This window comes from Merops nubicus, unplaced genomic scaffold (genome assembly GCF_000691845.1).
Source record: "Merops nubicus isolate BGI_N331 unplaced genomic scaffold, ASM69184v1 scaffold7441, whole genome shotgun sequence".
NCBI lineage: Eukaryota > Metazoa > Chordata > Aves > Coraciiformes > Meropidae > Merops > Merops nubicus.
The window spans coordinates 70733-86109 of NW_008588943.1; the positions used below are offsets into that span (position 1 = coordinate 70733).

General features: G+C 36.5%; 1 protein-coding gene across 3 annotated transcripts in view; it reads left to right on the forward strand.

Annotated features, from left to right (window-relative positions):
• The window catches only part of FAT1 (FAT atypical cadherin 1), a 100572-nt gene that overhangs the window by 67885 nt on the left and 17310 nt on the right, over positions 1–15377 (forward strand). For all 3 annotated transcript variants that reach the window (XM_008949414.1, XM_008949415.1, XM_008949413.1), the window contains exons 9-16: positions 1384–5451; positions 6086–6282; positions 7340–7493; positions 8896–9129; positions 10393–10782; positions 12301–12515; positions 12910–13047; positions 13353–13496. In XM_008949414.1, the coding sequence (XP_008947662.1) occupies positions 1384–5451; positions 6086–6282; positions 7340–7493; positions 8896–9129; positions 10393–10782; positions 12301–12515; positions 12910–13047; positions 13353–13496 (5540 nt within the window). The remainder of the gene's footprint in view (positions 1–1383; positions 5452–6085; positions 6283–7339; positions 7494–8895; positions 9130–10392; positions 10783–12300; positions 12516–12909; positions 13048–13352; positions 13497–15377) is intronic.

Below are 15377 nucleotides of genomic sequence, written 5' to 3' on the forward strand. Positions count from 1 at the left end.
GAAAACATACTTTAACACTGCATTAAAATGAAGCTGTAATTATGATGCTCTGAAGAGGAGGGATGTACTTAAGAAACATGAGACACTTAGATATTTGTTTTCTATTACTTGAAAAATAAAAACACTTTACTAAGCAGCACACTAGTGCCCATGAAACTTTTCTCTTGCCTTTCCCATTTCAGTGGTGCTTGTTTTATGGATGCCAAAGCTTGGCAATGAAAAAAATGCACGTGTGCTGTCTAGAATGAAGTTACACCCTATTCCTTTCCGTTCTTCTAGCTTTTTATAGGATTAAATGTAAGATTTTCTTAGGTTTGTTTTACAGGACTTTCATCTACTGGGAGGTTAAAGCATTATAATTGATGTTCTAAGTATATGGAAGGAACATTCCTCAAATGTTTGTACTGGCTGCTTAGAATTGTAATGGGATATTCTAAGAATGCACTGTGTTTAGAGCCTCCACTAAAAAAATAACCAAACAAAAAAAACCCACAAAAAAACACTCTTGCCTACTTGTATGCATAACTCAGAAGTTCTTAATGAATGTTTTCCATGCTGAGAACATGTCTGTAGTAATGTAATATTTTAAAGCAAAATGTTAAATCTTGCCATATTAGTACATGAGCTGAATATTGTGTACAATGTAGTTCAGCTCCATATTTGAAAATGTAAAATAAACAAGGGTTTATCAATTAGTAGCTGGTAATCCTCAGCAGGTGGTATGCTTTTTTTTTTCCTAACACTATCATAGGGAGTAACTTGACTATGTATTAATAGGAAGCTAGGTGAGAGTTAACTATTAGTCCAATTCAGAAAGATTTAATTTTAAAGCGGTGATTTAAACAACACTTTCATAAGCAATTAAGATTCACAAGTGTGAATTCATTAAAACACTTTCTTTTTAAAGCAGTTTGGTTATTTTAGATGATAAAATATAACTTGTATTCCACTGATGATGTCTTCTGAATATAATTTTCTTTCAGCTTCAGTAGATATTTAAGTTGTCTTAAACATGAACTCAGTGACAAAGATAATTTGAAGACAATACATAATTTATAATGTTGAAACTTGGAAAATGCTTGTTATCTTTTTAAGGTTTTGGTTTTCAGTAGAAAATGAAAATTTTTTTGCACTTATTTTCAAGGCTTGGGTGACTTTGATGCCTTAGGTTACATGCAATGTTTCCACAAGTAAACTTAGAATTAGTGCTGACTCTTGATCACAGAAAATTTCCAGAGTTTGTTTGTTAAAAAAAAACAACTAAGAAACCGTAATGTTCTCTGTATTCTCACTATGTGATCTCTTTTAGTGTGTAGCTAAACAAGCAATCATCCTTTAAGTTCTGTATACCTCTTTCATAATTACTTTTCCTTTTCTTCACAGGGAATATTGGGAATGCCTTCTTTATAGATCCCATTTTGGGTACAATTAAAATTGCAAAAGAACTAGATCGCAGTAACCAGGAAGAATACAACCTGATGGTGAAAGCTACAGACAAAGGAGATCCCCCAATGAGTGAAATGACTTCTGTGCATGTATTTGTTACAGTTTCTGATAATGCCTCACCTAAATTCACAGCCAAAGAATATTCTACAGAAATCAGTGAAAGTGCTAGCATTGGCAGTTTTGTTGGAATGGTTACAGCATACAGTCAGTCTTCTGTAGTTTATGAAATTAAAGATGGAAATGTAGGTGATGCCTTTGCTATCAACCCAAACTCAGGTGTCATTGTTTCTCAGAAGATACTTGATTTTGAATCTCTGCCTGCTTACACTCTAACTGTGCAAGGAACAAACATGGCTGGCTTGTCCACTAACACGACAGTTCTGGTACATCTTCGGGATGAGAATGACAATGCACCCGTATTCATGCAGGCTGAATACACGGGACTCATCAGTGAATCAGCTTCAATTAACAGCGTGGTGCTGACTGACAAGAATATCCCATTAGTAATTCGAGCTACAGATGCTGATAAAGAATCTAATGCTTTGCTTGTTTATCAAATTGTTGAACCATCTGTCCGCAAGTACTTTGCCATCGATTCTAGCACTGGTGCCATTCGGACAGTCAGAAGCCTGGACTACGAGGAGACAAATATTTTCCGCTTTTCAGTGCAGGTACATGATATGGGGATACCACGTTTATATGCAGAATATGCAGCTAATGTTACTATTTATGTGATTGACATCAACGACTGCCCTCCTGTGTTTTCAAGAGAGTTGTATGAGACATCCATTTTTGTTCCCACCTACAAAGGCGTGAAAGTCATCAGCATTAATGCCACTGATGCTGATTCAGGCATTTTTTCCCGATTAATTTATTCCATTATTGAAGGCAACATTGGAGAAAAATTTTCAATAAACCCTAAGACTGGAGATATAACAGTACAAAACACAACTCAGTTAAGAAGCAGATACGAATTAACAGTGAGAGCATCTGATGGCAGGTTTGCAAGCACTGCATCTGTTAAAATTAATGTGAAAGAAAGCAAAGCAAGCCAGCTGAAGTTCACACAGAGTTCTTACTCTGCAACAGTGCAGGAGAATTCCACGGAGGCAAAAACAATAGCTGTTGTTACTGCTATAGGGAATCAAATAAATGAGCCATTGTTTTACCATATTCTAAATCCAGACAGCAGATTTAAAGTAAGCCCAACTTCAGGAGTCCTTTCAACAACAGGAATACCGTTTGATCGTGAACAGCAAGAATCTTTTGATGTGGTCATAGAAGTGACAGAGGAATATAAACCATCAGTTGTTGCACACGTTGTAGTTAAAGTCACAGTGGAAGATGTAAATGATAATGCTCCATTTTTTGTCAACCTTCCTTATTACGCTGTTGTTAAAGTAGACTCTGAAGTAGGCCATGTTATTCGGCGTGTCAGTGCAGTAGATAAAGATACAGGCAGAAATGGAGAGGTGCATTATTACCTCAAAGAACATCATGAACATTTCCAAATTGATCCCACTGGTGAAATCTCACTGAAGAAGAAATTTGAACCAGACACTCTAAATAAGGAGTATCTGGTCACAGTAGTGGCAAAAGATGGAGGAGACCCTGCATTTTCTGCTGAAGTTATAGTCCCAATTACAGTTATGAGTAAAGCTATGCCAGTTTTTGAAAAGCCTTTCTACAGTGCAGAGATACCAGAAAACATTCAGCTCCATAGTCCTGTGGTACATGTACAAGCAAACAGCCCAGAAGGACTTAAGGTGTTTTACAGCATCACAGATGGAGATCCTTTCAATCAGTTCACTATCAACTTCAACACTGGAGTTATAAATGTTGTTGCCCCTCTTGACTTTGAGTCTCACCCAGCCTACAAACTGAGTATTCGAGCAACAGACTCGCTGACCGGGGCGCACGCTGATGTGTTTGTGGACATAGTAGTGGAAGACATCAACGATAATCCTCCTGTATTTACAGAGGAGTCTTACACTGCAACCCTTTCTGAGGCTTCTGTCGTTGGAACATCTGTTGTACAAGTGAGCGCTACAGATGCCGATTCTGGGACAAACAGGGGAATTTCCTATCACTTGGTTGAGGATAATAGTGAAAGCCATGACTACTTCCACATCGATAGCAGCACTGGACTCATTCTTACAGCAAGAACTTTGGACTATGAACAAATTAAACAACACAAGTTACTAATAAGGGCTGTAGATGGTGGCATGCTGCCCTTGAGCAGTGATACTGTTGTAACTGTTGATGTAACCGACCTGAATGATAATCCCCCTATTTTTAACCAATTACTTTATGAAGCTAAAATTAGTGAACTGGCTCCCCGAGGGCATTTTGTGACATGTGTGCAAGCCTCAGATGCAGATAGTTCCGATGTTGACAAGCTGGAGTATTCCATTCTCACAGGCAACGACCAAAAGAATTTTGTGATTAATAGTAAAACAGGCATTATCACCATCTCAAACCTGCGCAGACAGACGCTGAAGTCACATTATAATCTTAATGTGTCTGTTTCTGATGGGGTCTTCAGAAGCTCGGCCCAAGTCCATATAACTGTAACCAGTGCCAATATGCACAGTCCTGTTTTCAGCCAGAATGAATATGAGGTTGAACTAGCTGAAAATGCTCCATTGCATACTTTGGTGACTGAAGTTAAAGCAACAGATGAAGATTCTGGTACATATGGCCACATCACTTACCACATTGTGAATGACTTTGCCAAAGACAGATTTTATACAAATGAGAGAGGGCAGATATTTACCTCTGAGAAGCTTGACCGTGAAACACAAGCAGAAAAAGTAATTGCCATTAGTTTAATGGCCAAAGATTCAGGAGGAAAAGTTGCTTTCTGTACTGTTAATGTAATTCTTACAGATGACAACGATAACGCTCCTCAATTCCGAGCAACAGAGTATGAAGTAAACATTGGGTCTGATGTTCCACGGGGTACTTCTGTCATTAAAGTCTGGGCATCAGATGCTGATGAGGGTACAAATGCAGACATTACGTATGTTATTGAAGCAGAGTCTGAAAATGTTAAAGAGAATTTAGAAATTGATTCGTTGTCTGGTATAATTACAACAAAAGAAAGCTTAATTGGTTTAGAAAATGAGTTTCTGACCTTCTTTGTTAGAGCAGTAGATGGTGGATCCCCCAGAAAAGAGTCTGTTGTTCCTGTCTATGCTAGAATACTCCCACCAGAAGTGCCTCTTCCAAAATTTTCCGAACCATTTTATTCTTACACAGTTTCTGAGGACATTCCGATTGGGAGTGAGATAGATGTTATCAAAGCAGAGCATAATCAGACTTTAGTGTATAGTCTGATTAAAGGGAACACTCCTGAAAGCAACAGAGACGATTTTTTTGTGATTGACCGGCAGACTGGAGAGTTGAAACTTGGGAAGAATCTTGATCACGAAACTACTAAATGGTACCAGTTCTCAATTCAAGCACAGTACGCAAATGGAGACTATAATGTTGTTTCCTCAGTAGAGGTAAGCATTCAGGTAAAAGATGCAAATGATAACAAACCAGTTTTGGAGTCCAATCCCTATGAAGCGTTCATCGTAGAAAACATGCCAGCTGGAACAAGAGTCATCCAGGTTAAAGGAACTGACTTAGATTCAGGACTCAATGGGCAGGTTACTTACAGCTTGGATCCTTCTCAAGAACTAGACGTTACAGAGTCTTTTGCCATAGACATGGAAACTGGCTGGATTACCACTCTCAAAGAACTTGATCATGAGAAACGAGACAAATACAAAATCACAGTGGTTGCGTCTGATCGGGGTGAAAAAATCCAACTGTCTTCTACGGCTGTGGTTGAAGTTACTGTTACAGATGTGAATGACAATCCTCCACGGTTCACTGCAGAGATATATAAAGGAACAGTCAGTGAGGATGACCCTCCCGGGGGGGTGATTGCTATCTTGAGTACAACTGATGCTGATACAGAAGAAGCCAACCGACAAGTCTTTTATTACATTACAGGTAAGTATTTTTGAGTAATGTCAGAATAATCATTTGAGTCCTCATGGAAAGTGAGATGTAACTTAATATTTCAAAGTAGTGAAATTCTTGAAACCATAAAGCTGCAAAGAAAGAATGTGTGTGTCTTAACACGAATATTAAAAATTGCAGGGGGGGGAAAGTTTTGGAAAACAAATTTTGGTTTTCTGTTCCATGTGTGCCTTGATTAAAATGCTTTCCTACATTTGTTTTTTACTTCTACATTAAATTTTATTTTAAAACTATATTTATATTTAGTGGTATATTTAAAAATGAAAGAAAAGTTACCAAATAATTACTATTAATTTCCAATAGAGTGTTTTATTGGTTTTGTTATTTAGCATACGCCTTGATATGATGCTATCTGTAATGCTACATGAATTTCTATATCGATTTTTATAGATTCTGTTGGCTAAAGTTAAATCTGTTGTATGAGCATCAACTATTTCTACCTGAAAAGTAAAGCTATTTCCCCACAAAACCACAGAGTGTCTGCTTATTGCCATTTTTTTTTTTTTCTCTTCAACTATAACTTAATGTTGATAGAGTAATAGAAGCAATCTCTCCCTTGTCTTTAATTAAATGTTTTGATTGGGTTTTTTTTTTTGTATTTCAGGAGGTGATCCCTTGGGACAGTTTGCTATTGAAAATATACAAAATGAATGGAAGGTCTATGTCAAAAAGCCTCTGGACAGGGAAGAAAAGGATAATTACCTTCTAAATATTACAGCTACTGATGGGACGTTTGCAACTAAAGCTGTGGTAGAGGTTAAAGTCCTTGATGCTAATGATAATAGCCCTGTTTGTGAAAAGGTAGGCACAGTGTTGTATCTTCCATGTCCAGCTACTTCCATGCATAAAATCTAAATTTTTTTCTGAAATTGCTTCTCAGGAGACTGACAGATAGGTATTTCCCTTATGTTGGTAACAGAAATGTAGACTATTAAGATAGAATTCTGTCAAATAAAAGTTATTTCATGGACAAGTTTCTTAAATAAAAATCCATAGACAATTAATTGATGTAACTTTAACATTAGATTGGCATTTGAAGAGTTTAAGGAGAATTGTAGTACATTTCTATGGTGTTAATGCATACTTTTCCAAAAGGAATGATTTTAAGCTGCAGGTGTGATAGTTTATATGCTCCCTTTTCTGAAGGAAGCAAAGTCTCAAAGGTGGCTGTGTAACATCACTTAGTTGATACATATGTGTGCATTTACTATGATAAAAGAGTCGAAAAGACTACAGTGACACAAAACAGCACCAAAAATCTGCAAGCTATAAATGTTTTCTTGTTACAAAGCCATCTACCTCACCAGATTTGATAGTCTGCAGAAAATGGAAGTGAAAAATAAAGAATTGGGAAAACCCAGAAAGGTGAGCCCTGCAAGGTATCTGATTGCCTTATGAGGAAGCCCTGGGTTTTCACAGATATTTTTTTTTTTTTTACATCCCTATAGTGGGTGAGCTGTAAGAGTGCTTAATGCCTTTAAACTTTAGTGGGTTTTATTTTCTTAGCTTTTATTTAAACCGAAAGCTTTTATTTCATGTCATTAGAAAAAGGCAGTTATCAATTTCTCCTAGACTTACAAGTTACAAGTGTTCAGAGTTCTTAGCTATGCAGTGATAATCAAGAGTCCCAATGGTTGCACTATTAATAACCTCTCTGAATAATCTAATAAATGGGAGGTAATTAATTAGAAAATCCTAAATTCTTTTCATTTTTCAGGTATTTCATCCCTTGGTTCACTTCAAATGCTACCGAACGTTCAAACAGGATGTTACCTTGTCTGTCATTCCTTCTCCCCCTTCCTTTTGCAAGCTCTGCTTCATGTATTTAGTCTTTCAGTGTAACTTTCAATTCTTGCAGGTTTTATACACTGATTCTGTTCCTGAGGATGCCCTTCCTGGCAAGCTGATAATGCAGGTATCTGCTACAGATGCAGATATTCGTTCCAATGCAGAAATTACTTACACGCTGCATGGTACAGGAGCAGAAAAATTCAGACTCACTCCAGACACAGGTAACAATACATTATACAAAATTCAAATCATAGCCTCATTTTATAAAATGCTTTCTCTTATGTGAAGACATACATAAATGTCAGCACTTTAAGCTTTCTGCTAAGGGTTAGTTTATTATATAACAGTTTAAAATGTGAGTTTCTGTTACACAAATACTAATAATATATTGAATAGAAGTCAGGGAAAAGGCAAGTATTTTAATATATGAGGAACTAAAGAGTAAATAGGGTAATTTCCCTGAAGCCACGAACTTTCATGCTGAAATGACTGAAGTAAAAGTACGCTATAAATTTTGTACTTTTTATATTCATTGCAGTAGTGGCAATAATGGTTTATAACTGAAAATATCTACATTCAGATTCTCTTTGCTGTATTAAATGAGATGAGGTTAGATGGAACATCAAATTTCGTTTCCATAGTAAACACCAAAAGAGCTTTCAGTTTTATTGAAAGCATTATATAAATGAGATTAACTTTTAACTTGCCCAAATTTGGTTTTCATGGCATTTGTGCCTTCTGGATTATAATATGGGTCAAGCTAATGCCAAAAGCCTGTGCTGTGCAGGCTGCAATACAGAAGCAGTAGGAATGGAGTACTAAACAAAATAGGAAAAAAAAATAAATAAGATAAATGCAAAGGTATAGTGGAAATATGGAGATTAGTATACTGCAGTGACAAAATAAATGAGAAGCATCTTACTTCAGGGTGGTGGGTTTTTTTACTTTGAATGACTCCTGTGTGCTGTGCTAACATGTCATTACATAAATTTAGAATTGGTGGGCTAGAGTACTCGTAAACAATATTTCAGAACACTTTTTTGAATTAAAAGGAGACTGGCTACAGATTATGCTGGTCATCATGTTTTCTGTCAGGTTGGAAAGAAGGTACGTGCTAAGACTTCTAGAGTTTTGTCTGTAGCAGCAAGTTGTATTTGATACTGTGAATAGCACTGTTTATTCATTTAATGTTACAGGAGGAGAGTGGGCTCAATAGCTGTGGATGGAACACAGGTACATAGCCCAGGAAAGCCATAGGAGGATTTTACCCTGCATCATACTGAAGACAGAGTTCTAATATTTTATTATTATTTTTTTTTCTGCACCATCAGGTAGTTCCTTTAGGTAATTCTGTTCCAGACACGTTTGGAGAAAAGGCAGAGGATTTTACTATTTAACCTTTGAAAGCTGAAAAGGCAGGCCACTGACATGCTTTGCCCAAAGCGCAGCTCATTAGTCCAGTACCAGCTGCTGAAATAACTGAAATTAGTCACTAATGAAATTACTGTCAAAAAAGAAAATTGTTGTTAGTTTTTCTGAGTCCAAAGACTTTAGAAGCAAACATGTTAGGGATACTTAAGTCTTGGAACTTGCATCAACTTAGAGATTTTATTCTGTTTACAGGTGAACTGAAAACATTAATGCCACTTGATCGTGAGCAGCAAGCAGTTTATCATCTTCTAGTGAAAGCTACAGACGGAGGAGGAAGATTCTGCCAAGCTAATATTATTCTGACTCTGGAAGATGTGAATGATAATGCCCCAGAGTTTACAGCTGATCCTTACTCCATTACAGTGTTTGAAAACACAGAGCCTAAAACCCTTTTGACAAGAGTGCAAGCAACAGATGCAGATGCAGGTATGCATTCTTTGACCAATACTTTTGTCATAGTCTCAAAATTACAGTAATGTTTATGTAGTCTTATCCTGAGAGGTGTTAAGTCTTTCAGTAGAACTGACAGATGTTCAATACCACTCAGGATTAGACTCCTGAAAGATATATTTAGGTCTGCTAAATCATGTAACACCTGACTTCCACGTGTGAGTAGCTTGAAAGACGTCCCTTTTGTGTCTCTGCACAAAATGAGGGTATAGAAATGAAATATAGGGTATTTTTAGTGTGGTAAGCTATTAAAGCTGTGACAAGTTAGCCCCAGCCTCTTACTCCTGGTGTAACTAAAAGGAATATTAAGCTATGTCTGTTCATGTAAATGTGCATTCGTAGATTTTTCAATGTGTTCTTCTCAGACTAGCCATTGATGATCATACCACAAAGAGAACCCTGATCAGTTGTAGCCTCCTGTATATACTGCTGAGATTTTTTGTTGTCTCTTTATCTTCATTGTTAGAAGTATTTAAGTGAAAATGAACTGAAAATGACATTAGAAGGAGTTTGTTCTTAGGTGGTGTTGTAAGGACTGCAACAGCATAAGGTCTTTTTAAAGGTGTATGATTTCCATATGTCATCAGTTTATTAATCAAACATTAATTGTTGACTCAGTCTCGTGAAACAACCAACCTGCTTTATGCTGTGGTAAAGCTAGGTTGTTGAATTGAAAGGTAACAGACAGATATTTTCACACTTCATTGGTCTTTGAGACTAAGGAGGAGCAAAACACTTGGCCCAAAAACTTATGGGTGTTTTAGGTTTTTTTCTTCATGCAGAAAGGTTGCCAGAAATTATGTTCCTGTTAATTTTGGGGTATGGTTCTTAAATAAGCTTACTGGAATTGAGTCTAGTTATTTGGTGGAACCTAACTCTCCCCTACCCTCCCATGTTATTTATAAGTGTGCCAAGCAGATGCTGTTGTTCTAAAGTTATAATTAGATTTATATTACTAATTAATTCATATTTGCTAGCACTGTGACTGAAGCAGAGCCATGCTTCATGTTTTTGGTGTGGCAGAAAATCGGTGCAATGAAGCGTTAGCTTAATTTTTTTAATCAAATTACATCTTTTTGGAAATCATTGTGCCCTTCACAAGAGCCTTTCACTCTTGCTGAAATTTACTTTAACACAAATGATAATATTTAGCATGCAACTTTTATTTTTATAGCTATCAGATCTGTTAATTTGTTGGTGTATTTTAACAACTGCTTCATACTCTGCAATTGTTTACAGGGATGAACCATAAAGTCCATTATTCACTGGTGAGCTCTGCAGAGGGCCAGTTCTCAATTGATGAATTTTCTGGAATCATTCGTTTAGAGAAGCCTTTGGATCGGGAATTACAAGCTGTGTACACTCTAACTTTGAAGGCTACAGATGAAGGTTTACCTAGAAGACTGTCTTCAACAAGTAGTCTTATAGTTTCTGTTTTGGATATAAATGATAACCCACCTGTATTTGAGCATAGGGAGTATAGTGCAAGTGTATCAGAGGACACTTTGGTTGGAACTGAAGTTCTCCAGATCTATGCTGCAAGCAGGGACATTGAAGCCAATGCTGAAATCACATACTCCATAGTCAGTGGGAATGAACATGGAAAATTCAGTATCGATTCAACAACAGGTAAGAGATTACCACTGTGAATATACTTTTAGGCTAACCAAGCACAGTGCCATACCGTGGTCTGTAGTAATTCAACCAAACAGGTTATGTTTGCATATCACATCTTCACATCTGTATGCATCATCCTGGCTGTAAAGCCAGTGCTACTGTCTGTCCACCCATTTTGCCAGCATGCCTACTGGAGGAGTTCAGTAGAATGTAGAATAGGAGCTTCCTTTGTTGCTGCTATTTCATGTCATTTGGGTTAGATTTATTTAACTGGCAAGAGTAAGTGTTTCCTATCTGGAATATTCCCCACCCTGCAGGCAGAGGGGGAGAAAAGACATAGACTTGTAATGATAGGGACATAAGTCTTTTCACAAAAGCTATGTAATCAGAATGAGTGTCCAGACTTGGCCAAAAAAAAAAAAAAAAATCAGAAATTACATTGTTTGGGAAAACTCATCATTGGACAACAAAGACAGTAATCCCAGAGGAGTTTGATATGGTGTTAAAGAGAAGTTGGAGCATTCTGCTCAATCATATATCCAGCATAACAGTGGAGATTTTAGGCTTGCATGTTAGTCATACTTAGCCTCAGGAAGCATTTAGGTTCTGTGGGAAATTTTTTCTTATTAATGACAATCCTTCGTTTCAATACCCATCTCAATTCTAGTTTTGCTTTCTTATATAGTTCTTTTTCTAGAGTTAGTTTCTGGTATAGTTTGTGGGATTTTTAAATAAGATTTTCACCCAAAAGTTAATAGTAGTTAATTATAGCAGTGTACTTTATGTTACAATTCTTCCAGCTGCTTTTTCCATTGTGCATGCTGGTTCTGTGGTATAGAAGTACTTTCCCAGTTTAACTTCCTGACATATTTGAAAGGAGGGGAAAGGTTGCAGGAAAACGCTCAGAAGCAAAACAGTGTGTGTGTGTTAGGGACTGCACTATCTTAACTAGTTAGTTAAAAACTCACACTTTAACTCATATATATCTATCAGTCAGAATTCAGGGTCAGACTCTTCCCTCACTAACTCTGCATACTCCATGTCTGACATAAATGCTGGTTGCAAGGGAAGTAAAGTTAAAGGTATATCATATTTTTGGTTTATTTTAAATGAAAATTAAGAAAAGGACATTTTATAAAAACATTTATTTGTAATTTTTCTTCTTTTTTTTTTTTTTAAATACAAAATGTGAGCCAGGTGATTTCAGGACATGGTTTAGTGGTCATGCTAGTGTTGGGCTGATGGTTGGACTTGATTTTAGAGATCTTTTCCAACTTTAATGATTCTGGGATTCTGTAAAGTGAGAGTCTTTTGTGGTAATGTCAGGAACTTCTCAACTTTTTAACTTTTATGTGTAAAGTCTGATCATTTCACTGTGTAGCTCCAGCTTTACCATGACGAATCAAACCCTGAAAAAGCTGAGTGTTCGTTAGACCAAAATCAAAAGTTACAATATATAATACTACAGTAATAGCAAAGTTTGTGTGAGGGGTTTTGTTAACGTTTGTTTGGTTTTTTTTTTTCCCCTAGGAGCCATTTTTATCATTGAGAGCTTGGATTATGAAAGTTCTCATGAGTACTACTTGACAGTGGAAGCCACAGATGGAGGCACACCTTCATTAAGTGATGTTGTAACAGTGAATATTAATGTAACAGATATCAATGACAATACTCCAGTGTTCAGCCAAGACACTTACACTGCAGTAATCAGTGAAGATGCTGTGCTGGAACAATCAGTCATTACAGTACGTATATTGGTTGGTTTTTTTTTTTCTGTGAAATACTGTCATGACAGTCATACTTTGCATCTTGAAGGAAAAAATATAGATTTGGAGATGGACATAAATTAAAAGATAAGGTTGCCACTGAGTTAATTGAAACTTTATTTTGAAGAAGTTTCAGAACCAGGGACATGACATGCTGTGGGAAAGTAGATGGTATTTTGTGATATATTTATGGTCTCCTCATGAGAACATGACTTAATTTTCAGAAGAAATTCAGAAAATTAAGTGATGTTGTTATGTTCTGTTTGGATGACATTTCTCATGAGAGCCATGTGATGGACCAAACCAGTTGTATTCATCTTTAGGATCAGAGTCTATTTTGACCTGTTTTAAATGAGACTGTAATGTCCCTTAGGTTATGGCAGATGATGCTGATGGACCTTCAAACAACCACATTCACTATACGATTATAGATGGCAATCAGGGAAATCCTTTTACAATTGATCCTACTAGGGGTGAAATAAAAGTGACTAAACTTCTGGACAGAGAAAAGGTAGGTTTCTGAAGCTTTTTTGAGTAGTTTAGATTAATCTAGCTATATGTAATTCATGACCACCATTTTTTAGAAATTACAATTTATAAATTACCATTTCATGTTCCAAAATTAATATAGTTGTAATAAAGTAAAAGCATCTTTTTATGTCACTGCTTTTTGCGGGAGGGGAGGAAGAGAAAGGATCAAATAAGTGAAAGCAAGATTTACTTGGGGTTTGCACTAAAATATTTCTTCCTTTAAAAAAAAGTGTTTGTTACTTTTTGTTCCTTATTGAATGTTGGGGTTTTTGTTTCCTATTGTAGATTTCGGGCTATACCTTGACAATTCAAGCTTCAGATAATGGAAACCCACCTAGAGTGAACACAACCACAGTTAATATTGATGTTTCTGATGTAAATGACAATCCTCCAGTATTCTCAAAAGGAAACTATAGTGTTATCATCCAGGTAAAGATAGTGAAGTAGTCAAATCAGTAATATTATTGGACTGTTAATTTGTGACTTGAAAAATTCTGCAAGATATATGATAAACCTAATGGTTCAATTTTATTCCTCTGTGTTTTTATTATTTATGGCTGTTGGTAAAATTCCTTACCTGAAAAAGTGCTGAGGGTTACAAAATTCATATTCTGCAGTTTAGAAATTTACGGTGCAAGTTGAGCATATTCTTTTTTTCATGTACTTTGTGTGTGGGGAGGTCTATATGTTATACGTTTCATTTATGTTTATAGCATCCTTAGCGTCATATAGAGAGGTTAAAATACATGATTTTACTATTTCTTTAAATCCTAGAGTTACTGCTTAGAGATGGATACTTTAGATACCTATTACTGTGAAGCAAGTGTGCACTGTGACACATATGTCAACACTTAGTTTGTAGTCTCCTCTGGGAAGAGAAGTATTTCATAGTGCTACATACCAGTCCTTTGACTAATTTTGCACCTTTGGATAGCATTAATGGGCCAGGTTATCACATGGCTCCCATGTACTTGCCTGATTTGAGAAACACTCTGCTAAAGCAAAGATAGCAGAGGCAGTGTTTTCACTTCTTGTCTTCCTGAATCCAATGGAGAATAAATGGAAGGAAACAAAGGAATTGTATTAAGGCCTTCTTACTAGTAATGTGAGTGAGTTCAATCCCTTGGCTCCTTTTGCTGTTGCTGGTGCCTGGCCTTGTACAATAGATAAGTGGGGATCAGGCAGTGTTATCTGGTACACTGTGCCATCCTAACTTACCAATTCTGTTTGAGACCACATATGTGATTTGTAAAAGTAGCTTCCTAAAAGGACAAAGTGATTAATCTCCACCCAGCATATACAGAGTATGCAAGTATGATGTCCTGGATCTCTTTATTTAAAAAAAAAAAAAAAAAGCTACAGATTTGTATGTTTGTGTGCTGTTAAAGGTATTTTGCTTTCCCCAGTTACAATCTTTCTTGAAGTGGATGTTGACTAAGGTATCCCCTAAAACTGCAGACTATATACCCAATGTCTGTAATGTTTCCCTTTCTCAATTAAAAAGGAAGACCTTGTGCTTTATAGTGCATTCACACCAACCTGCCCCAGTATGAGGGTAGCAAAGAACAAGCTGGAGGAGTTGCCCGAGAATGCCAGTGTGCATTTCCTGACATACTGAAGAGGGATGTATTTGGACACAGTTGCAAATGTGCTTAGCTGTTGCAAAAATCAAATTACTTTAGATGTCCAAATGTAAATATTTGTATTTTAAAATTGTGGTCCTTGCCTTTTTTGCTGAAGGGGATAAAAAGCCTTCAGCTGCAATGTCTGATAATTAACTTGACTTCCTCTTTCAAGAACAAAGAGTATGCTTGTTATTAGGACTATTTGCAACTGTGGAAGGATAGTATAGTGGTTTTGTTACCATTGTGTTTCAAAGTAACACTTCTACTTTTGGGTGGGGTTTTTTTGTTTGTTGTTTGTTTGTTTGTTTTCACTTAAAATATGTACACCTATAAAAAAACTGGTCAATACGGTATAGCACAAATATTCTGGAAGAATTGTTACAGGTGTTAGATAAGGGGGTGGGCTGTACCTGATTCATGACAAACCAAAATGTGTGAAGAGTCTGAAACCTCAGGCATCCATGTGATGCAAACTTGAGCGGACTTTATAATGCAGATTTTAAAATCTGGATTTCATGTTGTAACCAGACTATGGCTCTAGCATTTGTAACCATAGTGAGAAAACTAATTAGGGACACAAGGGGTCAGGTACGGGAATGTGTTTTTCTAATCCTCCCAGCAAAGGTATTGGACTATTCCTAACAGGTGTTTTAGCTAAATTTGAAAAATTTGATGCCTAGGTAAT